General features: G+C 43.1%; 2 protein-coding genes across 3 annotated transcripts; both read right to left on the bottom strand.

The window, feature by feature from the left end:
• Positions 1–5,048: 5,048 nt before the first annotated feature.
• On the bottom strand, positions 5,049–13,419 carry stxbp6l (syntaxin binding protein 6 (amisyn), like). Of its 2 annotated transcripts, none has more exons than XM_036985286.1 (7): positions 13,254–13,419; positions 12,501–12,688; positions 9,504–9,634; positions 9,058–9,397; positions 8,639–8,737; positions 7,779–7,948; positions 5,049–7,432 (listed from the first exon to the last, which is right to left on the bottom strand). In XM_036985286.1, the coding sequence occupies exons 2-7, from the start codon at positions 12,652–12,654 to the stop codon at positions 7,409–7,411; spliced, it is 918 nt and encodes a 305-aa protein (XP_036841181.1). In that variant the 5' UTR covers positions 12,655–12,688; positions 13,254–13,419; the 3' UTR covers positions 5,049–7,408. The 2 variants fall into 2 exon arrangements, with proteins under 2 accessions (XP_036841181.1, XP_021467994.2); XM_021612319.2 differs by having other exon boundaries at positions 7,779–7,951; positions 13,254–13,418.
• Positions 13,420–14,538: 1,119 nt separating this feature from the next.
• On the bottom strand, positions 14,539–26,506 carry ddhd1b (DDHD domain containing 1b). Its single transcript, XM_021612316.2, has 13 exons — positions 25,350–26,506; positions 24,918–25,121; positions 24,393–24,521; positions 23,938–24,085; positions 23,488–23,597; positions 23,039–23,145; positions 22,403–22,662; positions 19,550–19,628; positions 19,290–19,439; positions 18,948–19,012; positions 18,577–18,758; positions 17,656–17,907; positions 14,539–16,921 (listed from the first exon to the last, which is right to left on the bottom strand). Exons 1-13 carry the CDS (start codon positions 26,140–26,142, stop codon positions 16,737–16,739), a joined length of 2,664 nt encoding a protein of 887 aa, XP_021467991.2. The 5' UTR covers positions 26,143–26,506; the 3' UTR covers positions 14,539–16,736.
• Positions 26,507–26,518: the final 12 nt, after the last annotated feature.

Genomic DNA, 26,518 nt, shown 5'->3' with positions numbered 1-26,518 from the left:
CCACCAATCCTATGATTGTCAGACAAGGTAAACCTTCAGAGGACGGGTCACCTGTTTCATCAAGACTCATCAACAACCTGCTAATCCCTAACACGGGCATGACCCCTCCATGTCGTCAGCTATATCACCTGTGTCCTCAGCGTAACCATGTCCATGTCAAAAAGGCTGTTTAGGTAATCATACATTTGATGAGGCACGACATGATATTTATAGCAATAACACATGCCATTTAGCAGGCGCTTTTATCCAAAGCAACTTACAGTCATGCGTGCATATATTTTGCAGGCGGGTGATCCGGTCCCAAGAATCAAACCCACTAACCTGGCATTGCAAGCACCATGCCCTGGACCTGAGCCACAGAGGACCTTGTTTGGGATGTTACATGACGGTGCATATAGTCAGTTGTGAGGAACGACAGACACAGATGGATAAACACACAGCTACACGCACACACACACACCTGTCCCACTTTGCTGTGTGCTCCCTGTGTGTGTGGCCCAGCAGCTGTCCATAATCCCGTCCCCAGACGACAGTGCCCCTAGGACAAGACCCTGGACTTGTGTTCTCTTCACAACAAATTGGATCCCCACTCCCCCCACCTCCTCTAATCTCACTTTCTAGGTTAAGTTTTTCTGCTTTAATGTCACAAAGGATAACATCAGAAATCTTTGCAGTAAATCTGAGAAAAGTCTAACTGTTAAACTATTGGATTTCGTGACGCAGAGATTATCTACACAGCATTTTGTCTACAGATTTAAACCTGTAAACCATGGCATCATTGGAAATCAAAAAATGCGTGGAGCCCAAAATCGGATTGAGGGCATTGATGTATGTGAGAGATTAAGAGTTGATTACCTATTTCAACCAACACAGAGAGAGTGACTTCTTCAAATGTTGTCTATCCAGACGGCCTTCATAGAAAGCAGGTGGATGGACCATCTCAGCCAAAAAGAGATTATAAGGGTTGAACTTCAATTCTCTGGTGCTGGGATTAAGTCTCCAGTAAGGAAAATGCTCTGCTATTAAGATTATTACTGTAAGAATATTTGGCTTCAGGAGACAATTGAGTTGGCGTTCTTCTGCTCGGAAGGGACAAGTCCAGGGCGAGTTTCGCAAACTACCTACGGAGGTGGTGTAGGAGATGTGACAAATGTGTGGCTTTACACTACAGTAATATGTGGAACTGAGGGTGTTTCATTTCATTTGACTTTGAACGTTTCGTTGTGTAAACACCGTTAAAACATCTCTACACCTTCACCACTGCACCATGGCAACTGCACCGTCCGCAAGGGGTTAGTGCGGTCAGCCCAACGCATCACCGGGAGCACACTGCCTGCCCTTCAGGACATCTACAGCACCCGGTGTCACAGGAAGGCCAAGAAGATCATCAAGGACCTCAGCCACCCGAGCCACGGCCTGTTCACCCCACTATCATCCAGAAGGCGAGGTCAATACAGGTGCATCAAAGTTGGGACCGAGAGAGTGAAAAACAACTTTTATCTCAAGGCCATCAGACTGTTAAGTAGCCATCGCTAGCCAGCCTCCACCCAGCACGCTGAGCTTAGTTACTGTCACTAGCTGGTTACTTATCCCTGCACTGTAGCGGCTTCTGCCCTAAGTACATATTCATGGAACATTGGTCACTTTAATAATGTTTACATATTGTTTTACCCACTTCATATGTATATACTGTATTATAGCCAAGGCCATCCAATTCAACTATTGCTGTACATATCCTATTCTTTCCATGTATTCTTCAGATATAAAATGCATTCGGAAAGTATTCAGAGCCCTTAACTTTTTCCACATTTTGATACGTTACAGCCTTATTCTAAAATGGATTAGATTGATGAGGAAGATAAAACAATCTACACACAATACCCTATAATGACAAAGCAAAAACAGTTTTGGGAAGTTTTTGCAAATGTATAAAAAAAATATAAAAAATGAAATATCCCATTTACATAATATATACAGACCCTTCACTAAGTACTTTGTTGAAGCACCTTTGGCAGCGATTACAGCCTCAAATCTTCTTGGGTATGATGCTACAAGCTTGGCACACCTGTATTTGGGGAGTTTCTCACATTCTTCTCTGCAGATCCTCTCAAGCTGGATGGGGAGCGTCGCTGCAGAGCTATTTCCAGATCTCTCCAGAGATGTTTGATAGGGTTCAAGTCCAGGCTCAGGCTGGGCCACTCAAGGAGATTCAGAGACTTGTCCCAAAGCCACACCTGTGTTGTCTTGGCTATGTGCTTAGGGTCATTGTCCTGTTGGAAGGTGAACCGTCGCCCCCGTCTGAGGTCCTGAGTGCTCCGGAGCAGGTTTTCATCAAGGATCTCTTTGTACTTTGCTCCGTTCATCTTTCCCTAGATCTTGACTAGACTTCAGGTCCCTGCCGCTGAAAAACATCCCCACAGCATGATGCTGCCACCACCATGCTTCTTGTAGGGATAGTGGCAGGTTTCCTCCAGACGTGACGCTTGGCATTCAGACCAAAGAGTTCAATCTTGGTTTCATCAGACCAAATAATCTTGTTTCTCATGTTCAGAGTCTTTAGGTGCCTTTTGGCAAACTCCAAGTGGGCTGTCATGTGCCTTTTACTGAGGAGTGGCTTCCATCTGGTCACTCTACCATAAAGGCCTGATTGGTGGAATCCTGCAGAGATGGTTGACCTTCTGGAAGGTTCTCCCTGCTCCACAGAGGAACCATCGGGTTCTTGATTACATCCCTGACCAAGGCCCTTCTCGCTCGATTCCTCAGTTTGGCTGAGTCTTGGTGGTTCAACAATTCTTCCATTTAAGAATGATGGAGGCCACTGTGTTCTTGGGGACCTTCACTGCTGCAGAAATGATTTGGTACTCTTCTCCAAATCTGTGCCTCGACACAATCCTCTCTCTGAGCTCTATGGACAATTCCTTTGACCTTATGGCTTGGTTTTTGCTCTGCCACGCACTGCCAACTATGGGACCATATATAGACAGGTGTGTGCCTTTCAAGTTGTAGAAACACCTCAAGGGTGATCAATGGAAACAGGATGCACTTGAGCTCAATTTCAAGTCTCATAGCTAAGGGTCTGAATACTTATGTAAATAAGGTATTTCTGTTTTTAAATTTTTATACATTTGCAAACATTTCTAAAAACATTTTTATGCATTTGTCATAGATTCCAGGTTTTTATTTAATCAATTTTAGAATAAGGCTGTAACGTAACAAAATGTGGAAAACGTCAAAGGGTCTGAATACACTTTACTATATATTCTATCCACATGCTGTCCATAATGTCTGACATTATACGCTGTACATATATACATATACAAAATCCGGACTCTGCTCATCCTAATATTTATATATTTATTAATTCCATTTACTTTTAGATTTGTGTATTGTGTATTGTTAGATATTACTGCACTGTTGGAGTTAGGAACACATGCATTTCACTATACCCGCAATAACATCTGCTATACATGTGTATGCGACCAATACAATTAGAATTTGCACAGTAGTGCCCCCCTGTGGTACACTGGATAAGGACATCCGGTTCTGACTAAAAATAAATTATTAAAATAATACATGAATTACTGTAGCAGTCAAATAGTGATGACAATATCCCCAAAAGCTATTCAAAACTCAAATGCTCTCCCAGGTCAGCTTTATTAAGCATCAAACAGAAGAAAACGGACAGAAACAGGGAGGGACTACCAAAGTGTATTCGATTAGAGCTGCTTATTATGGGTTTCCATTGAAAAATGTTTTGCCACAGCTTACCCAAATGTACACAACCCCTGTGTGCTTGGCCAATAGTTGTGACTCATGACACTGACACAGCGGTCGGAGTCAGAGTTAAGCCACACTTAAGACAGACTTAAACTGAGGGTCAGTGCCATGTTAACATCCAAGGAGGAAAAGACAAGTAGGATCAATATGGGATTGATGCAACGTCACTGCGGCTCCAAGGCCACAAAGTCACGGCCGGCCCTTCTTGCTGATACATCTACTTTAGGCATCAGGAAATATATATTTTGTCGATACGACACACTTGACAATTCCTGTTGTGACCATGAATGTTAAACATTGTGCCTACTATGTAATACTGATGTGAATATCAGAATATACCTAACGGTACTAAATGAGTCAATTCTAAATGACATCTCTGGTACATAAGAACTGAATCGTAGATTAAATACAGTATATGGTACCAAATTGCAACTATGGTAATGGTACTAAATGAGTAAATCGTAAAATACAGCTATGGTACAAAAACGGGAGCGAAGTAGTTCATTTAAATGTTGTAAATTCAGTATCACACCACATACAATGAATGATATCGTTTTCAATTTATATCCCAGTCATCTCAGTGTCTGTTTTGCCCTGCATGAGCGTAGGTGACTCAAAAGCAATGTTGGCATTTATAAAAGCACTTAAAAATAAAAATAAAAATCCCTCATGCATTACATTTTAGTTGCATCATAACAGTTGCATCAACGTTAAGCACTGTATTCTCCAGAAAGAACAGAAATGCTTTTCCTCAGATCCATAGATGCACACCAAGCCACCTGGATATACAATATGAAAATACAGACAGATGTTGCATAAGCTACATTTTCCACATTTTTGGAGAATGGTTTATTGGTTTGGAGAGTGGCTTGACAGAGTTATGACTGGATTGAACACGTGGGCAGTAAAGCTTATGATCCCAAAACAATGATTCCAGTTCTTTTAAGCTTAATTTCCCTCTACTGAACAATCACTGGTGACTGAGAAATTTGACAGATCTAAAATATTCCTAACAAACAAGCCTGACCATAGGTTATCGCCTACATTATCAGTATGAACATTCAAATGTGTTGCATTGTCTACGCAAAAATATTGACACGTTCAAAGAATAGCCTTAAGTAACGACATCATTTGTGATGGGCGGTGGATCGGATTTGACTGCTGCTTGAGCACCCTCTACTGTTGGGAAATAGGGCAAACAAAAGTAACGCCCTGTACCCCTGTCCAGGGACACACGAGACACTATCACAATGAAAACAGAGAACATCAGATGGGTCCCATTTCATTTATTAGCTCAAAAAAAAAGGAGTGTTAAGGTCATTGCTCTTCTTCTCATTAAAGACAGTACAAGAAATCTCATTTACACGTAAAACAGTACTTGAAGCGCTGTAGTATAAGGCAATGTTAAATACTCTGCATTGCTAGGAACAATAAAACAGACGTCAGTACAGGGTTTAACTCCACGATCAGGCTATACAAAAAAAAAAAAAGGTAGTAAGGCACTCTTCTTGGACAATTCATTTAGATTCTAACCCATATTTTGCCACAGCAGTAACATAGCAACAGAAAACATGCAGTTACGACAAGCGGCCTCTTTGGATTCCACTCCTGACAGTTAGCCGACAGAATAAGCGTCATTCTAATAGGAGTACTCTGAAGACAGAGGTAAGACGACCCTCTCACTTTCTGGGAGACGTTTAGCATAAAGGAGGGACATACTGCCCCAGCTGCTAAAGCATTTCAATTAAAGGAAAACTCCACCCCAAAAACGGTCTTTCGGTGTTTGTTTCATTGGTCCATTGTTAACGGTCTCAAAATGTTTTGCTCGTCAGCAATCAAGTTCAAGATATGCAATTTTCATTCTGTTGCTGCATCATATGACACAAAAAGCCTCATTCAGGGATGATTTGTGTTTTTAAAGTTCGATATCTAGAAAACTTGATAGCTGACAAGCAAAAACATGGAAACTATGTCAATGGACTAATGGAAAAAAAATACCAAAAGGTAAGAGTTTAAAGGAAAACTCCATCCCAAAACTGTCTGTAGTGTGTAGAATAAAAACATTATCACTGGGCATCAAAACTACACCTTCATCCTAACGAACCCTCATCACTAACCAACTGAACCATCTCATCTCTACCAGTCTCCTCATCACTAGCCAACTCCACGGTATCTATACAGTGTTAATCAGAAACTTCATCACACCAACGTCGTCCCCGGGATCAATTTGCTACCGCATTGAGCCGGCTGAGTGGACGTGCATCACACGTCAACACTAAATACCTTCCCTATGACCTCACCTAGAAGAGACCTGGTCTACATACATGAACCCACCATTCCAACTGCTACACTCAAATCTTTTCACATGGAACCAGCATACATGTAGATATGGCACAAGAGACAAAAACAGATGACATACGTGACAAGACAGTGACAATTCAGGGGATCAATTAATCAAACACGATTAGACAAAGACAAGAGCAAGGATCAAATAGGAAAATTAACTAGAATTTGGAACAGTGATTGGTGACTAATCAATGGTTTTGATACAAGCAGGGAAAGGGCACTGGAGGAATTGAGCATGGAAAAAAACTGAAAGCAAATGTGTGCATATTCCACTTTAGAAAGAGCAAAGAAATCAAGACCATTACAAAATCATGCAAAGAAAAGATTTCGCCAGGTGTTCCTTGTTCCCCTGCACCTGCTCTGACAACCATGAAGACAATAACCTTAAGAGCCACACTTATGCATTCAATGCCATTCAAACATTCAATGAAAGTGCAATTTGTAAAAAAGAAATCTACAAAATGGTTGCGTCACATACTTCGTATACAGGTGCAGACTAACAGTGAAATGCTTCCTTACAGGCCCTTCCCAACAACGCAGAGATAAAAAATCTGGAAAATAATAACACCAGGAATATATTTGCAACCCGAGTTGCATCGGTTCGTGCCAATATTCACAAGCTGCTCTTTGTGTGTGCCTATTCAGTCATAAATGAGCAATAATTTATGCAATGAGCAAAAAAAACAAAAAAAAACAGAAATACATTCATCGTGGAGACACGTAGGTTCTCAACTTCACTTGTCAGCTGTTCACTGTGTGAATTCATGAATCTATATTAAGATATCTAAAACCGCACAACACAAAAGTTAATCAATACAATCTAAAATCGTTGTTATCAGAGAAGAGGCTACTGAAGCAGGGAAGACATGTACACTCAAACAGTGGGAGCATTGTGACACTACATTGCCATCCAGTATACAAACTCTATCCCATGAAAGGACACCACAGGTCCTGTTCTAGAGGTGAAAGGTCATTCTTTAATCCTGGGGGGGGGGGGGGGTCCATAACTGGGCCGTCCTCCCCACCTGTAAACATTTTAAAGTCCTTCTGACACAAGTGACAGTTGCTTGTCCACAGTCTAAGTCCTAATAGCAAGCGCAATAACCCAGTACTAGACAGGACTCTTCACAGAGGAATTGCAGTGTGACCACTTGGTTTCAACTCAGTCCAACATTAGTCCATTAGTTTCAACTCAGTCAAAGATTAGTAAAAATGTTATTACATAGAATTAACAAGTCAATTCAGGCCAAAGACTCCAGGAGCGGTTCCACGGGAAGATATGCCTCTAGTTTGAATACTTCAGAGCCAGCTAGAGGAGAAAGAAAAATCATAATTTACACATTCTAGATCATTTCCTATTAAATAAAAAAATTATTCACTTCGATGGGCCACTTGGGAGGGCATTCTAGGGCCTGATTTTTTTGTTTGTTGATGAGGTTGACTGTAGCTCTGCTGGCTTTCTCAGTGGGTAAACGTTCTGAACAAAGTCAACGTACACAGCAGGATCGCCATAGTGTGGAATGATGCACACTTCATAATAAAAGTGGGACCAAAGTGGACCAAACTCAGGGGGTGAAGTCAAACTTTTACCCACATGCTGAATCTGTGTGTGTTAGCGTGTGTGTCTATACTATTTACATTCAACAATGTCACACCTTGTGAGCAGTGTCTGCAAACTGCTGGGCTTTGTGCATTAGGTCTACCGTCTTGTCCTCAGCCCGGCCCAGTCTCTCCCCACGCTCCTGCAGGGCCTGGCTGGCCCTCTGGACTACACTACCCATACTGCCCCCTGGAGGGCGCTGCCCACTGGGTCCTGCTCTAGGACCTGCTGCACAACACACAGGGACAGAGAATAGTGCATCAGAGATAGGATACTCAGAAGACTGCAAACAAATCCTGTTCAGTGATAATTAACAATTATAAAACAGCCTAGGCATGAGTTCAGTATATTCATGGGTGAAAGTGTCAGAGAAGGAGTGCTGATCTAGGATCTGTTCATATAATAATATTCATTATGATCCAAAAGGCACTCATACACTGAGACGCTTTGTGGATACAAGCCCTGGACTGGTCAGCTTAGGACAAAGACCGCAACATTTGCTGTCGCTCTGTGTCTCTAGGCCCTGCTACCGCCTGGCACCTCTCCCAGTGCTACACATGACAACCCCCCTGTCAGCGGGTTCAATGGGGAGCCGCGTTCCTTCTCAGTCTCCCTGCCCCGGAGACTCAAGGCCAGCCTTTGTTTTTTAGCAGGAGGTTTGGACACAAAGTCACCACTCATCTAGGCACAACCTCATAGAAGAGCCATTCTCTACTGCAGTGGAGAGGTGTAACAGAAGACAATAGACCAAACCCAGCCATCTCCTGAGAGAGGATTAGGAATCCATGAGAATAGAACAGACACAGCCACAGGCCTACTAAGGTCATCACCACACGCCTTTTGTCATCTCTGCAAAGATTGTGTTGCTACTCAGTGAGTATTAGGGGTTATTTGGGCTTTTTTTGACTGACTTACCTCCAGCCTGAGAACGGCTTTGGTTTGAAACCATCACCTTCTTCATGCGATTGAAAAAGACCTTGCAACGGTACAGGACCAGATTCATTTTGCAGGCATCTGTTAGAATGACAATGACACAAATAGTGGAATCTGATAATAGCTGTATTATAACCATGATCAAAATAAGCAAATAGAAACTACAGAATCAAACATGATATTGGGAGTCCCTGCCATATTATATGAGATGATAAGACAAGCCACTCCTAGGGTTGACCCAGTGGTCCCAGAACAATTCACACTCACATGACCCAAATTCACTCCCTAACCCTTCCACTAGCACTTCGATTTGAAAACATGGAAGGGTTAGGACCAAGGAGAAGGAAGTGAATTGGGACCGACTGTTGATAGACTGGGCTTATCCTTCAACACCCCCTTACCTCCTGTGAGTTTGGACTGACAGTTGACAAACTCAGTATGATGGGGCCTGGGACCCACAGTGCTCTTCCGTCTAGCCTGGGCCACTGGTCCTCCTATCTGGCCCACTTGGGCCCCTGGGCTACCCTGGCCCCCTTGGGCCCCTGGGCTACCCTGGCCCCCTTGACCTCTTTGCCCCTTCTGCTGGTCCCCGGCTGGGCTACCAGGGACCCCCTCCTTGCCTTCCCAATAGGTCTGACAGGCGTGGTACATGATCTGGATGAAGATGCACTTCTCTGGCGCTGAGCTGGCCACCCATTGGTCAAAGGCGTTGTCGAACACCAGGTCAAACTCTGGGCAGTCCTGAGGGAGACACACAGGAGGGATACAGTATAGGTCACAGGACAGTAGGGGGAATAGTGGTCTAAACATCCCAGCCAATAGGCATGTATACTGGTGGTGAGGTCACCTTGTTGGGGTTGATGCCGTTGACCTGGCGAAGCTGCTCCACGGCCCACTGTGACCTTCTGGTGAAGGGGGCGGAGCCCCCAAACTGCTTGACTTTGGTGATGAGGAGCTGAGCTGGCCTCTTATTGGTCACTGGGGAATTGAGAGGAGTCAAGGGTTTACAAATATGCCAATACTGAAAGGTAAGCAAGCACACTTCATAACACCCACAATAGAGGATGTAAATGTACTCCCTACTAGAATCAAGATTAAAAGACACTTGATAAAAGACTGGCTATCCAGTAATGGATATGTGTTTCATTGTGAACAAATTAACCCAACACAGAAGGCATTAGCGATCAGTCGCCATCACAGATCAACAAACAGACCACCAATGCTTATTCTTCTTCAGTGGTTTCTCTTGTTCACACGATATGAGGGTTTTGTAATTGGGGGGGGGGGGGGGGGAATGGCAGTGCCAGCTGAGGACACCCAGCCAGCCATCACCCACCCATCAGTGGTGTTTGGGTAGGGCCAGTGAATGACCATGGCTCTGGGTGACTTCATCACAGTAACAATAGCGACGGGTGACACTGAACACAGCTAAATATATGTGAATGACCCCTCCTGCTCAATTCTAGGATCCATGTCCTCTGACAGAGATGAGATGCAAAGATCTTAGATTACCAGCAGCACAATGTCGTTCTTGCAACACGATGAATAACTCTGCATCCTTCTGTTTAGACAATGCCACTATGAGACTTTTATTTTCAATAACCTACTGAACAAGCGAGTTGTACATACAGTGCCTTGCGAAAGTATTCGGCCCCCTTGAACTTTGTGACCTTTTGCCACATTTCAGGCTTCAAACATAAAGATATAAAACTGTATTTTTTTGTGAAGAATCAACAACAAGTGGGACACAATCATGAAGTGGAACGACATTTATTGGATATTTCAAACTTTTTTAACAAATCAAAAACTGAAAAATTGGGCGTGCAAAATTATTCAGCCCCTTTACTTTCAGTGCAGCAAACGCTCTCCAGAAGTTCAGTGAGGATCTCTGAATGATCCACTGTTGACCTAAATGACTAATGATGATAAATACAATCCACCTGTGTGTAATCAAGTCTCCGTATAAATGCACCTGCACTGTGATAGTCTCAGAGGTCCGTTAAAAGCGCAGAGAGCATCATGAAGAACAAGGAACACACCAGGCAGGTCCGAGATACTGTTGTGAAGAAGTTTAAAGCCGGATTTGGATACAAAAAGATTTCCCAAGCTTTAAACATCCCAAGGAGCACTGTGCAAGCGATAATATTGAAATGGAAGGAGTATCAGACCACTGCAAATCTACCAAGACCTGGCCGTCCCTCTAAACTTTCAGCTCATACAAGGAGAAGACTGATCAGAGATGCAGCCAAGAGGCCCATGATCACTCTGGATGAACTGCAGAGATCTACAGCTGAGGTGGGAGACTCTGTCCATAGGACAACAATCAGTCGTATATTGCACAAATCTGGCCTTTATGGAAGAGTGGCAAGAAGAAAGCCATTTCTTAAAGATATCCATAAAAAGTGTAGTTTAAAGTTTGCCACAAGCCACCTGGGAGACACACCAAACATGTGGAAGAAGGTGATCTGGTCAGATGAAACCAAAATTGAACTTTTTGGCAACAATGCAAAACGTTATGTTTGGCGTAAAAGCAACACAGCTGAACACACCATCCCCACTGTCAAACATGGTGGTGGCAGCATCATGGTTTGGGCCTGCTTTTCTTCAGCAGGGACAGGGAAGATGGTTCAAATTGATGGGAAGATGGATGGAGCCAAATACAGGACCATTCTGGAAGAAAACCTGATGGAGTCTGCAAAAGACCTGAGACTGGGACGGAGATTTGTCTTCCAACAAGACAATGATCAAAAACATAAAGCAAAATCTACAATGGAATGGTTCAAAAATAAACATATCCAGGTGTTAGAATGGCCAAGTCAAAGTCCAGACCTGAATCCAATCGAGAATCTGTGGAAAGAACTGAAAACTGCTGTTCACAAATGCTCTCCATCCAACCTCACTGAGCTCGAGCTGTTTTGCAAGGAGGAATGGGAAAAAATTTCAGTCTCTCGATGTGCAAAACTGATAGAGACATACCCCAAGCGACTTACAGCTGTAATCGCAGCAAAAGGTGGCGCTACAAAGTATTAACTTAAGGGGGCTGAATAATTTTGCACGCCCAATTTTTCAGTTTTTGATTTGTTAAAAAAGTTTGAAATATCCAATAAATGTCGTTCCACTTCATGATTGTGTCCCACTTGTTGTTGATTCTTCACAAAAAAATACAGTTTTATATCTTTATGTTTGAAGCCTGAAATGTGGCAAAAGGTCGCAAAGTTCAAGGGGGCCGAATACTTTCGCAAGGCACTGTAACAGGACTACAGAGTAGCAACAGGACAGTGAACTGTAAAAGTCACACTGATCTATCAACCTGTCATCTCAATATACCCGGGCCCGTATTCACGTCGAGTCTCAATGTAGGACTGCTCGTCTGGATTAAGTCTCTCCCCTCTTATTCATTATGATTTAAAGCTGAAATATGTAACTTTTTGGGCTTACCTGACCAAATGAGTTATAGATCTGTCATTCATATTGAAAGCCAGTCTAAAAAGCTGTAGATCTGTTCTATGTGCATAATTTCTATGCTTCATGTTCTTAAGTTTAGTTTGAGAGACTTTTACTTTCAGTTTTGTACACCAGTTTCAAAACAGCAGAAAATACTATATTTTTGGCAATGGAAAATATATTACACAACAGTTTAACTGGTAGTGATTCTCTACACTTGCTTGTTGTCAAATACACTTATTTATGACAATGTCTGCATAGTGCATCCTTAAAAAGGCAAAACTCATCTTAGATCACCACCTACACAGAGACATCAACAACAAAAAAAATCCAACAAAACAAATGCTGAATGCAGATGTAGTCATGTTGTTGTATACATTAAAAAAAAAGCAGGTGTTACCTGACAAACAGATGTATGTCATGTATTCTCCCTTGCCTCCAGTGGGTAGAAAGGGGACCCTTTTCCTTTTTCTCCTCTTCACCTCCACAGCCACTAGCATCCTCTCATCCCGGGGAGCAAACACCGCCCTGTTGATAGCGGACTGGATATTCATGGTGGGACTGGGTGGAGGATATTGGATGAGTGATCTATGAAGATAGTAGACAGTGAGACTGAAGATTAGATTTGTTTAGTAGTCACATGCACAGAGTCACAGATGTAATTGCAGTGTACAGTGAAATTATTATGCCCCTGAGCTCCAACAGTGCAGGTCAAAGAGAAGTGAACGAGACTATAATTAAAATATATATTACACATTTACAAGTGTAGCAATGATAAAAGTCCATTGGTGGGTGGGGGCAGGGTAAGTATCCGTTGGGGGGGGGGGGAATGTCCATAGGGAGAGTAGCGGGGGAGTAAGTGAGAAGTGAATGAAACATTGATATATACATATTCATTAACGTAATCTTGATTTCCTGTGTGCCATATATGGACCATCATTAATCATCAAGGACCCTTAGAGGGTTATTTCTAACTAGTAAAGTGGTGAACGTTACACCTTTAAAAGTGGCAGATCATTTAAATCAGTTGTGGATCTATTTTACTTGACCGGAGTGAATTAAATGAATCGTCGCAAAATGATTTGCAATAAAAATTCTCCATGGTGGCCTTCAGAACAATTTGCAAGAGAGCAGAAATAATCGTTTACAATACCTGTTTTGTTGTTTTACCCCTCACTCCTTCGAGACGCAGAAACAGGGAAGCTGCAGTAATGCTCACCCAAACTATTCCAACGCCTTATAGCGGTGTTGTTTTGTCACACAACAACAGCAAGCCTTGCGGAGAAGGCGAATCTGTCTGGGACGCCATCCCATTTGAGCAAGTTAGAAGTCACGTGGGAAATTGTACTGTTGAGTTGAATCTCATTACAATACATTTTAATAAATATAAATATTAATCTTGGTTTAACATAATTATCTTTATTATTTGCAGGTTGCAAATATCTGGAACATATTGATTAAAAAAATGTTTGTACTCTTTCAGTACTGTAAAAACTTCCTTGGACATGAAACTACTTTAAAAAGCGTAGATATTGGGATTGATCCACGAAATGAGAGCCTTTTGCATCCCTTTAATATTTTAAGTAGAAATTGTGCACAAATATTTGATTTTAAAAGCCTGTTATATTACATTGAGTGACCACATGGAAAATTCAATAAATCCAATTATTTTTATATGAATAAAGACTAACGTGACAAAATGTCCCTCTGTGATTCCTCCAAAATGTCTCCGAAGTTTTCAGCATCATTACAAAGCTCTAGTTATTTTGTTGTTTTGACAAAGTACTTTCTGAAGATCATTATGTATTTCATGTGATTAGTGATGAATTTTAAGGTAAAAATAAAATAAAAAATCAACTGTCCCTCATTTTAAGGACAACCCTGTCATGTGACCTGAACTCTCGTTTTAACATGGTGAAACTACTCCTTAAAAAAAGAAGATCTGAAGACACATTGAACATCTAATAGTCAAATCATAGTGAGCTGGTTCTATTCTTTTTTTCCCATTTTCTGGTGTTTTGTGGTTGAAAACTTAAAAGGGGCGAGCATAACACGTTAACCCTGTTACCCATAGACAAGCTAGATATAAATATAAAAATTGTCAAGCTTGCTTTCGATTGCCCCTCCCTGTTGCACACAACAAGCTTCCATTCCCCGTCACAGGAGATTTATGGCTGATTTAAGATGAAGTCGTCAACACTGTTACGGTCAACCTTGTTACTTTATTTGGCACTTACTGGAGTATTTTTTTTATTTAACCTCTTCAGATGGGAAAGCCATCTGTTTTTTGTTAGGTATGAACATATGCTCTTTTTGACAGAATGTTAAAATTAGGTGAAGTTACACTACTCAAAAGGCACCTAATTGGTGGAATGACCGATGGGCCGTCTTGTCTTTGTTCATGAGCACATATGAATAAACTGAGACCACAGACAGACAGCTGTAGAGATACATTTTAATGTATAACAAAAGGGTTACCAAGGTTAAGCATTACGTCATTCATTTGAACAAAACACAGGTTAAAAAGAGTGAGCAATGAGCATGACAGTGGATTGGGCAGTAAGTGGAAACATGTCCTCTAGTGCAAGGCAAATGGGAGTATAGCTGAAGAATGGACTACCCACAACACAATCAATCACAATTCAATGCCCTTAGGGTACAGTACATTTAGCCTTGAATGACAACTCTATGCACAATTAAGAGAAGATATCTATGTCAGTTACACATTATGGCACATGAATGGGTAAGTTGTAACATAAGGAAGAAGGAGGTATCAGCTTGCTATGTTTGAGTGTAACAGTGACAGTGTGACATGTAAACAAGGATATGCAAAACCAAGGAGTGAAGCACAAACAAAATCCTCTAAATCCTCTTTTCACACTACTGAGCCAAACTTAACCAAGCTGTATTGGAACTGGCCTGGTAACGTATACACCATAGTTGCTGGAATGACGCTAGAAAGGACAAAGTGAAAAGAAAATATCTGTGCCAGCACAGTACAGTTCCGCTCGGCCATATAGTGTGAATCAGGCATTTGTAAGCGCAGACGCAACGGGATGACACAGTAGCATACCTGGGAATCTGACAGTATGACTTAACAAGGGATGGACTCAAACACATCTGAGGAGAACTTAAACAGCAAACATTCACAAGACGGCAAAAAGGCAAACTCTTAACACATACTGTGTACAAAATACATGACACCAAACATATTTAAAAAAAACTTCCTGATGGCAAGCTTGATTGATCCTTGATTATGGCAGAGATCCAATTTGAGTGATGTCACTCTGTATTAGTGTAATACATTTGTTTGTTTTTTTTTACTTTAAAAAATCATGGAGGAACCCTCCAGGTGACTTTCAATGTGGCATGCTACAATCCCCCACTACTAGTAAGACAATCTTAAGCAGAGCATATTCATCCCTGTCTACATACATACTGCACATCATGCTTCCTTTTCATTTTGGCCCGAATAGTTATTGATTTAAATCAAGTGTTAGAATTGTAAGGAGTGTACTCTGCAGACTTCTCTACTGCTACTCTGTTTCAGATCAATGGATGCACATGAAACATTTTGAGTCCTTCATGTGTGTGTTTTACTGTTGTTTTACCGATATGTCGTATCTCTGTTCGTTGCCTGACTAGAAAGTGCCAAATTTTTTTTAAAGCTACCGTATATGTGCAACATGTCAGTGTTAGTATTACAAATGGAGTGCTCTTTTCGAACAAGACAATTCACAATAGAACAAAGCAATTCGGCCGGCCTTCCTATGGACCAGCAAAACCGACCGAACCTGCCACTGTTATAAGAGAGAGCTAAACAAAAACTGTATTTGGCAACTTTGTTCAAGTTGTGTATCTAACATTAGTATCTTTCAGCCTAGTCTTGCAGTTAGTCAGTTAGTGTAAACATAATTTGGCGACTCCACGCATCGTCGCAGCAGTACAGTTAGTGTATAGAGCTGCATTTCATTTAGTCTAAGTATGCTCCATCCAATGTCATCATCATTCATTTGGCTTTAACCCTAGCCAGGTTAAACTGAACGGATAAAACAATGGTGAGTGCAGTGTTTCCGTCTGGCTACTTCAACCCTTCCATAACAATCCACTTTGATCGACCTGACGGGTTGAAATCAAACGATGCAATTGAACGGGTTTCAGTGTGCTTCTCTGAGGCATTCAGACCATGAAAGGATGGATTTGAATGTAACTCTCTCAACAGGCTAAACATCTGAATGAGTGTTGATGCTCAGAGTTGAGAGAGGTTAGGCTTGAGCCATGGCTACAGTTTCAGGAGTCACACAGACCGAGTCAAAGCTGTGTCCGACACCAACACAGTCCAAGAGACACAGTCATCATTTACGGTCACAGGAAAGAGGAACAGTCTTAATTGGGGTTGGTGGGTGCTTTGGAGGGGAGACGGTATTCAATAAACCCACAGGGGTGGATGAATTGACAGCATTGGGAACATTAGAGGAACAGTCACTATTAGAACCCGTAGGGTAAAGGGAACGGTCTCTGACGAGATCACCACCAGCTGACCACAGGCTGTGGAGTGGTCTCTGACACACAGACATGTCTCCTCGGTCTGGTTGCAAGATCAAGTGGGTGTGTTTGTGTGTGTGTTGGCTGTGGGTTAGGATAACTCTGGGTTATCCTCAGAGAGCTGAGTGGGATACTCCTGTCTGTACATGAAAGTGAGAAGAAACAGTGCCACGTCGTGTGAACACCAATAGGCAGTGTGAGAGGTCACCGCCGACCAATAGCGGCTCTCCACCATGCCCTCTCGCAGTTCAAAGTCAATACGCCTCTCCAACTCCACTGTAACACACAGAAAGACAAAGAGTTTCACAACAAACACACACACACACACACAAAACACACACTTTAAATACTAGCCATAGATACGGGGACAAAGCAGTTACAAAACGCAATAGGGAAACCTCTGTCAAAAATTCACTGCTGGCTTTCGAAAACAATATGAGGGAGTAGGGTCCAATACATTTTTCATATACTTAAAAATAATTACGATGTGCTTGATTTAGCCTGCCTAGCATGAGTTTGCACTTTTGGTTATGACACCGGTTTGGTTCTTTGGCTGTCCCCCCCATAGAATAACCCTTTGAATAACCTATTTAGGTTCCAGGTAGAACCCTTTCCACAGAGGGTTGTACATGGAACCCAAAATAGTTCTACCTGGAACCAAAAAGAGTTATCCTAGGGGTACAGCCAAAGAATACCTTTTGGAACTGTACTACAGGGCAGAGTTTATAGATTTCTTCCTTCCAATTAGTTTTTCCTGGCCACTGTGCTCTTGCTTCTGCCTTTGCTTGGCTCTAGGGCCGGGTTACTGTAAAAGCACCTTGTGACAACTGCTGATGTAAAACGGGCTTTACAGACACATTTGACTGACTGATTGATTGTGCCTGACAAGCTAAATCAAGCACACCTCAACAATTTCGTATAAAATATTTGCAATGCATAATTGATCCAGATCTGTGGGGAGCACTAAGGTAGATGCTTCGGTTGAATAGATCTGGTATAGGGATACGTACATGTGGTGTTGTCCAGGATAGCCGAGGTGGAACGAGACATGGAGTGCTCTATTTCTCTCGTCTCCTCGACTACCGCTAACTTCTCCACTAACTCCGCAGCCACGCCCTCCTCCCCTGACACGGCATTATCCACCTCTAAGACCCCGCCCTCCGAGTCGGAAGGCTCCTCCTCCACGCCGCCCACGTGACCACTTGAGCGCGAGAAGCGGGAGAAGAAGATCCCGCCGATGCCTTTGCCGAGACTTGCCGCGCCTGCCGAGACAGAGAGCACACAGCGAAACTCAAAGACAGACAAGCACACATGCACACACTCACGGTCACATGGCACAGCACAGGACAACACATAAGTCTACTAACTTCTCACAGATATAGGCAGGAAAACAAGGGGACATTTATACTGTACCTTTCACACCCGTTGATTTACATAATTGCATTAGACTTGGTCCTATACTGCAAAGTGTTCTGTAAAAAGACTATCTAATCATGAATGAAGGAAATCCTTTATTCATAGGTTCTATAGTGTCAATCCCTGTGACAAGACTTAATGGCTCTCCATTGATTTGTTGAGGCTGGGTTTTCTGGACAGTGGTTCTGTGCTTGGCTTGCTGCTACATCAGCTATGCAATCTACTTCTGTTTCAGCGAGCAAAAATTAGGTATTTCCACAGAATTAAAAAATTATTACACACATATATATATATATCTTAATGCGTAGGTCTGTCCTTGACTAAAGCCAAACAGCCCACTCTCTATACTATAAAATAACAAAATAAGCCAATTTCAGGAAAGACCAAAGTAAAAAACACCAACAAGATAAACAAAGAGCAAAGTCTAAAAAGCAAGGAGATAAAAATGAAGAATCCACCACTGAAAGTCACTATGTCTCTCCCTTCCTCCCCCCGTCACTCATTCTCTCTCTCACCCATAATACTGGCTTTCCCCAAGTTCGTAATGGACTCTCCGTAGTGTCTTCGGGCCTGAGGGGGGGAGGTACAGGGGCTAGGGAGGCTCTCTGTGTCCGAGACAGATGCACTTTCCTTCAGTGCAGGGTTGAGAAGCGTGGGACGGATCTGGTCGTACGGAGTCGGACTACTTGTGTTATACCTGTAGATCCCGGTCACAATACAATACATGTCATTCACAAACACTGATTCGTACAAAACTGCTCCAAGGGTGCTGCTCTGCTGCCGATTCTGTGCTGTCCCAATATATGTGTGTGTGTGTGTGTGTGTGGTCGTGTGTACTGACTGTGATCTATTCTACTCAAAATCAAATACTAAATCCACTACTCACCAGTGTATTTGGACAGGTGAAATGTTACTGTAGTTCTTTAAGATTAGGGGCTCCAATCGGTACGCCTGAAAATACAGCCATAGGCATCATTAAGCACTTCCATCATGCCATCAGCAATCTCGGAACCGGAACCCAAAACCAAATTGTACGTACACTATCTAGCCAGCCACTTGATTTGACTCTGGAAGCACAAACGGAAACAGCAGGTATGTTTCCACCCCTACCAAAGCCCTTCCTGAGCCCCTTTCCCTTCCAATCCTTTACGGATCTGCTACAGTATACCATCAGTGACTGAATGCATGACTGAATGACTCTACTGTCTGGTTCAGTTGGTTGGCTCACCACAGGGTCGGTAGGATGAAAGACGTTGAAGAGACGTTGGCAGATGGATTTGGGTAAGATGTGATCCTGGGTCACGTTGTTCCCCGGTCGGATCCCTCGCAACGCCAAGAACACGGCCAGGGGAGAACCCATGCAAAAGAAGTTCTCCACCTATAACAAAATAAAAGGCACAGAGAAAATCAGAGGGGAACCGCGGTTAAATCCATGGCTCAATCTATCTGTCATAACAATTAGAAGGAATGAAATATGGAATTTGTCACCTTAAATTTCAAGGCTGAAGAAGAACCTTCAGATGATGGGGATTGCAAACCAGCAAACTGATTTTCCAAATCCCGTAACCTTTAGACATGAATGCAACACCAATATTATCACACAACCGTAAATGAAACATAAACATTCAACACTGGGGACAAATGGCGGTGGGATCTGGGTCGCATTCAATAGGAAACACCGTAGCAACAAAAAAATCCTACAGAAAATGAGTTTGAAAGTTGAAGTAATCCCTCCCTGTTTGAGCCATTTTTTTCCCCCCTGTTTGGTGCCTAATGAATTTGACCCTGGCCAGGGCCGTGAACAGACGTTTCAGGGAGATAAAAGAATAAAATAAAAATACTTTCATAATTCATACACTACGTGACTAAAAGTATGTGGACACCTGCTCGTCGAACATCTCATTCCAAAATCATGGGCATTAATATGGAGCTGGTCTCCCCTTTGCCGCTGTAACAGCCTCCACTCTTCTGGGAAGGCTTTACACTAGATGTTGGAACATTGCTGTGGGGTCTTGCTTCTATTCAGCCGCAAGAGCATTAGTGAGGTCAGACACTGATGTCGGGTGTTCCAATTCATCCCAAAGTTCTTCCACACTGATCTCAACAAACCATTTCTGTATGGACCTCACTTTGTGCACGGGGGCATTGTCATGCTGAAACAGGAAAAGGCCTTCCCAAAACTGTTGCCACAAAGTTGGAAGCACAGAATTGTCTAGAATGTCATTGTATGCTGTAGCGTTAAGATTTCCCTTCACTGGAACTAAAGGGCCAAGCCCAAAACATGAAAAACAACCCCAGATCCTTATTCCTCCTCCACCAAACTTTGGCATTGCGCATGGTGATCTTAGGCTTGTGTGCGACTGCTCGGCCATGGAAACCTATTTCATGAAGCTCCCGACGAACAGTTCTTGGTGCTGACGTTGCTTCCAGAGGCAGTTTGGAACTCAGTAGTGAGAGTTGCAACCAAGAACAGATGTTTTTTTTGACGCCCTATGCACTTCAGCACTCGGTGGTCCCGTTCTGTGAGCTTGTCCGGCGTACCACTTCGCGGCTGAGCCATTGTTGCTCCTAGACTTCACAATAACAGCACTTACATTTGACCGTGGCAGCTCTAGCAGGGCAGAAATTTGCCAGACTGACTTTCTGGAAAGGTGGCACTCTATGGCGGTCCCACGTTGAAAGCCACTGAGCTCGTCAGGAAGGTCGTTCTACTGCCAAAGTATGTCTATAGAGATTGCGTGGCTGTGTGCTCGATTTGATATACCTGTCAGCAACGGGTGTGGCTGAAATAGCCGAATCCACTAATTTGAATGGGTGTCCATATTCTTTAAAAAAAATATTATATATAGTGTATCTCTGCAAAGATCTATTTATTTCTAAAACAACACACTCTCTCATTATCACAAATTGTAAGCAAGCTAGTTACATTCCCTCTTAAAGACATGAATGCCATCGGGAAAATCGGGTGATCATTGATGTTGCTGACTGATGTAAATCTACAAGATAGCTAGCTCAATTTCTTTTACTGATTGTGATTTACCTCTTTATGTCATTCTGCCTCTATCTGCTGCGGCTATCAGCCAACCAGACCAAATATTGATGATGATATAGGCTAAAGCAAGTGTTAACAAGTGTTAATACAATTTTATGCTGCTGTGGCAGTACATGTTGTTTTTTGTACTATTTAAAGTGAATTATTTTACAAAGACAACAAACACGTTAACAACACCATAGAGTACAACAGTATGAATCATAATATCCATAAAAACCTAGTGGTCAAACAGAAATGGGTCCAATCGTTTTTCCACCATACATTTTCCCCACAGGGGATTTCAGAAACACAAAATAATGGGTCTGTGTTTCGTGTGAGCTTACTATGGCGTGGCGTTTTAATAACCGTCTAAATTGGTCTCGGACAACGTGGCGTTTATCAATATATTTGCTTGTATTTTACACCCAACAAATGAAATGCTAATTAGCTGCTGGCTGTCATAAAGAACTACAAATGCCATGATGATCTGGACGAGACTGCTGAATCGAGGCAAAGGTAAGAATCTCTGGATTAACTATCTAATGTTAGCTAACTGTAGTAATGAATAAATTGTCTAAATTCCTTTACATTTACGCGTTAGCAAAGGTGCCAGCTAAAGATGACGCAGGGATTTGCTTGCAGGGGTTTGTAGTCTTGCGTGATGTCTACTTTGATGCTAATTAGCATTTTTGAATCTTGAGAGTAAATAGAGACGAATATATAGACAAAAGTCACCTTGTCCGAGAGATTTACATGGTTATCAAAAAGTCACACCAGGGTAAGCCTACACAAAACACAGCCCTTATTTTAAGTGTTTCTATATTCCCCTATGGGAAAAATGAATGGTGGAAAAATGATTGGAACCATTCGCGTTTGACGGTTAGGTTTTATGGGTATTATATGACACCTCTGTGGGGCTCTATAAAGAGGGGGTGTGGCCTGGGTCCTATCAGGACACACAGGGCACCCGGCGGGTCCTGCCAAAGCACGCCCAGCATCCCGTGTGCAACGAGTCAAGCCTGGGGTGGGGGTGATACTGTTGGCAGTACTGTTGATATATAAACTAGGTAGCTAGCTACAAACACTTGACCTGTGATCGCATCTCTCAAGCCATGCATGTTTGGGTACTGGGAGCGCACGAGCTCCGTACACGGCAGCTAAACAGGCACAACCAACGGACGGGTTGGGGGGTGGCAAACTTGACGACGACTTGCGTTCAGTGGGTTCCAAACAACAATGACAAAACAAAATAATATTTTTGGGGGGAGGGGAAATTAGAGCCTGACCCTGGCTATTGAGTGTCTACCTACCTGAGTCGTGTGAGTCTCAGCTCCTCTTGTAGGTGACGTTCCTGATAGCTTGACCAGCACTCTTGCATCTCTTTTGGCTCCGGCGATAGTTCTTCATGATGGAAGCGTACGGGGTCCCAGCCTGTCATGATGTCGAAGGTTATGACACAACCCAGGGAGTGGGACACGATGGACACCTTACCACTCTCCTCAAACTCGGGGTTCCGCATGCAGAAGAGTGTGTATAGACGATTCAGCTCCTGAGTTAGACCCCTAGTGATCTACAGACACACAAAGCATGATGAATTACATTTGTGTATTAGGCTGCAACTGCAAATTGGTAGATATTAGAATTTGAGATTGAGTGTGTGCGTGTATGTGGTAAAATATGCATAGGACATGCAGACAGGTGTGTGTGTGTGTGTGTGTGTGTGTGTGTGTGTGTGTGTGTGTCTAGACACATGGCATGCGAAAGTGGACACTATCATATGTCTACTGTATGTTTATTTGACTCACAGTGACCAGTGGGCCCCTATAGTTGTCTACTCTACAGACATACAGTGGCACCAAACATGGGGAGGAGGGGCTCATAGGATTCATGGTCATTTATTTGGAATGTTAATGAATGGGTGGTGCCATTAACTAAGAGAGTCTCACCTCGTCTCTGTACAGAGGGCTGGTGTAGTACATGATGTCCATAGCACTGCTGTTGAGCATGTCTCTGAGTCCTCGAACTTTGTCTGGAGTGATGGAGTCCACGGTGTCTGCAACCATCACACAACCACACACACACACACACACCAAGTCACCTACATAGACGTTTCAGTCCCTCCGGTATGTCAAACAGTGGGACTACAAGCAAAATGACCTATCTATACACACTAATAGCTGATGTTACTACTTAAAGGGATATTTTATTTCACCTTTATGTATACAGGTCTGTCTCATTGCAAGAGAGACAAGACAAGAAAAAGATACACATACACATACGATAAAAACCGGACTCTACACCCTGCCATCTATGCTACCATGAGGTTTATTGGCGACAACGTTTCTCGACCACTCAGGTCTTCAATAGGTCACAAAGTAGGTGTGGCCAAACATACCTCCATCCAGGCACAGTTTGGACCTCCACTCCACAGGAAGGAACTCCACATGCTCTGTGGAACGATCGGAGAAATGCTTCTCCTCCATCTTCCTCGCAGCGTCCCTCATCCTGTAGACGAATAAAGGCACAGAGGCAGATGCGCATAAACAAACGTTACACTACCAAGAATGTTTGGTCATATTTTCTAGGAATACCCTCTTCATGAAGCTTTATGAGCGCATTATTATTGCACAACATAGCTGTGAATAAGTGATCATAAACAATGGTGCCGCGACAGCTTTAGATTGAATCTTCCAGGTCCAATCGTTGGTATCCTTTCTCCCACTCTGCTCGCTTTCCGTACAATACTACTAGACTATAAACATATGAGATTGTATAAAACTCTATGGCAGGTTCTGATAGGGTTTTATACAGTATTATAACAGAGTTCATTGTTCCTGTAACTCACATGCTTGTGTTCCTGATGATGCGGCCCTCATCCATCTTCTGGCCAATCCCATGCACCACAAAGACAATGTGTGTTGTTTCGGGCGGTGTGTCTTCGGGCGCTGCCTCCTCCACATAGCCCCGATGGAGACGCGTCCCACTACTGCCAGCTGAGGAGGACACAGGGGAATTATACCAGTTATTATACAGAACACTGTAAATGTAGTTTTATACAGTACAGAAACACAGTATTTGAGCAAATCCCACAAAAGATTGCTAGTTCTTTCTGTCAAAATGGATGTTTTTACTCAGGATCATTATGAGATGAAAAAAAATGCATCCTTATGACAAGGCTTATAATGCATTATAACCATAGGTGCACAATTGTACCTGCAGGTTTTAAGTTAGATGTTATACACCTCGTTGTAGGCAGTGAAACACAGAGGATTCTTATTTCACCTCAGTGGGGATACAAACCTTTGGAGAAGCCCAGTCTCTGGGTGACAGTGCGTGCGATCTTGGAGGTGGTGGCATCACTGTAGAGATACACCTCGTCCACACTGTGCCAGTCCACATGGCTTCGGCTCAGTTTCAAACTGTGGATCGCTGTAAGAATCAAGAGGGAAATTAATTAACATAGACCTAATAACTTCCTTCCGTTAATGTGAATTAAGTCTCCAGTGACTTTTGTAGAAATCCCACTTCCATACACCGCTTGCATGCACTCAATCAAGGGTCGTGTTCAGTAGGTAATAAAACGGAAGAAAATTGTCCAGATATGAAATTGTCCAATAAGAATCGCTTGTTTTTGTTTTCTGCGGTAGCCATGTGCGAAGTTCTAGCCACGTTATTTTCTTTCCTTATTCAAAGTGTTTGTTTTTTGGGCCCAGAACCGGTGTGTGTTGTTCATCTATATCATTCACATAGAATGTGACACAATACACCCTTCATCAACACTGTCACGCCAGACGCCCAACATGGCACGCCCCTGTCCCCACTTGCCATTGAGTCCATCCACTTTACAGTCCTTGCTGTCCACTGCGGTGGTCACCGCCTCGGTGGCAGTCTCGTAGATCTCCCTCATCTGGTGGCCACGAAAACGGGCCAGGTGCTCCAGCTCGATGAGGTCACTCTCGTCCTCCTCCAGAGGAAGCCACGTGCCGTCGATGAACCACTGGCCCCTCATCACAGGAATACGGTCCTGCTCTGTGGACAAAGGGGTTGCGATGTATGGTCATGTCGGTCCATCTGTATTGAATGAGCAGGTATTGAATGAGCAGTAGGCTAACTTTGCTCTATGCTCGGACAGATGTGGGACTGTTATGACATGCTTATTGAATAGGAATGGCATAAGTGTGATAAAACCAATATTATTAACAAGACAAATAGCACGAGAGAGAGAAACATCTATAGTGATAAGAATAGGCTACTCACGGTTCCAGTAGACGGGGTAACATTCTTTCTCTTTGACATCCACTTCATAGAGACCCCCTCTGACGCAAACAGCCTCAACGTTGACACTTATGGAATCCAGGTCGATGTCATCCGTCTCGTATCCTCCCTCCCCTCCACCTTCCCCTTCTCCTGTTGCCGGATCCGTCTGAACAGCTCCCCCCTCCGCCACATCCTCCGGTTGGGCCTCGGACCCCGTGGCTGACCCACTGGGGTTCTCTGGTTCGGTGGCATGATTGCGACATTTCACCTTGCAGGGGTTTAGTTCACATAATCTACGGTAAATTACTTCAATTTTCAAAGAGTCGTGTCCAACAAATGGCTTCCAGGTTTTCTTGTCCTCTTTGTAGAACCATCGCACTTCCTCGGGTCCCAGCTCGGTGACGACCTCCCCGCGGTGTCTGGAACTGTTGGAGCGGTTCCGCTTCTTTGTAGTCACACTCCCATCACTTTCGGTGTACTTCAGGTCGTTTGTGATGTCCAAATAGCCTGTCCCTGAGTCGGGGAGAGAGTGATAGCCCGAGTAAGTTTCACCCACTAGGCCCAATATCATGCCGTCTTGAGATAAACGGTGATCGCCTAGCAACAGCGGAGGCAAGTGCATTTCCAAGCCGGACTGGACCGAGTCCATCTCCCCGTGTATAGTCTCTCCCATCGGTTCCTCGTAGCAGGACACAAACACATCATTGGCCATATCCCAGTCATTGCTGCTCACGGAATTATTATCCGAGCTCAGTCGACGGGTAGTCGGCTTAATGTCCTTAAAATTGCTCATCACTTGACAAAAAAAATCAACAGCTTGTTCCCTAAAAAACAATATGGCCTACGTTCTCAAACGTATTTATTTCTGCGCCTCTTGTTGACCTTTGATTGACAGTCATAGGTCCAGGACTAACGGTTTCCAAACCTCCTCCTTGATTATTGTAAATGCCACCATCTTTGAGCCGGTTCATCCACTCAGTACCCAGATACAGGCTACCAAATTGGAGACTTTTTGAAATTGCTGATAGATATCCTACTACTCAGAGACCCATTTTGTCACTGCCAGTAGGTTTACCTGTTCACTTATTCTATTCGCATGCCTATCTGCGACTTGCTTACAACATAATTACAATGGTAGACTACGTGCTCCTCCTCCCAAATGCGCGAAA

The sequence above is a fragment of the Oncorhynchus mykiss genome, chromosome 8, assembly GCF_013265735.2.
Source record: "Oncorhynchus mykiss isolate Arlee chromosome 8, USDA_OmykA_1.1, whole genome shotgun sequence".
In the NCBI taxonomy this organism is placed as follows: Eukaryota; Metazoa; Chordata; class Actinopteri; order Salmoniformes; family Salmonidae; genus Oncorhynchus; species Oncorhynchus mykiss.
This window is presented reverse-complemented; position numbering and strand designations above follow the sequence as displayed.

What these genes read in the sequence shown, in the direction of transcription:
- stxbp6l (XM_021612319.2), bottom strand. Translation starts at nt 12,654, where the DNA reads ATGAATATCCAGTCCGCTATCAACAGGGCGGTGTTTGCTCCCCGGGAT. An exon ending in GACATACATCTGTTTGTCAG is followed by an intron (nt 9,635 to 12,500) that starts GTAACACCTGCT and finishes TCAATTCCCCAG; the next exon opens with TGACCAATAAGAGGCCAGCT. An exon ending in AAGCCGTTCTCAGGCTGGAG is followed by an intron (nt 7,952 to 8,638) that starts GTAAGTCAGTCA and finishes TGTGTTGTGCAG; the next exon opens with CAGGTCCTAGAGCAGGACCC.
- ddhd1b (XM_021612316.2), bottom strand. Translation starts at nt 26,142, where the DNA reads ATGAGCAATTTTAAGGACATTAAGCCGACTACCCGTCGACTGAGCTCG. An exon ending in ATCATCAGGAACACAAGCAT is followed by an intron (nt 23,598 to 23,937) that starts GTGAGTTACAGG and finishes ATTCGTCTACAG; the next exon opens with GATGAGGGACGCTGCGAGGA. An exon ending in CTGAGACTCACACGACTCAG is followed by an intron (nt 19,629 to 22,402) that starts GTAGGTAGACAC and finishes TCATGTCTAAAG; the next exon opens with GTTACGGGATTTGGAAAATC.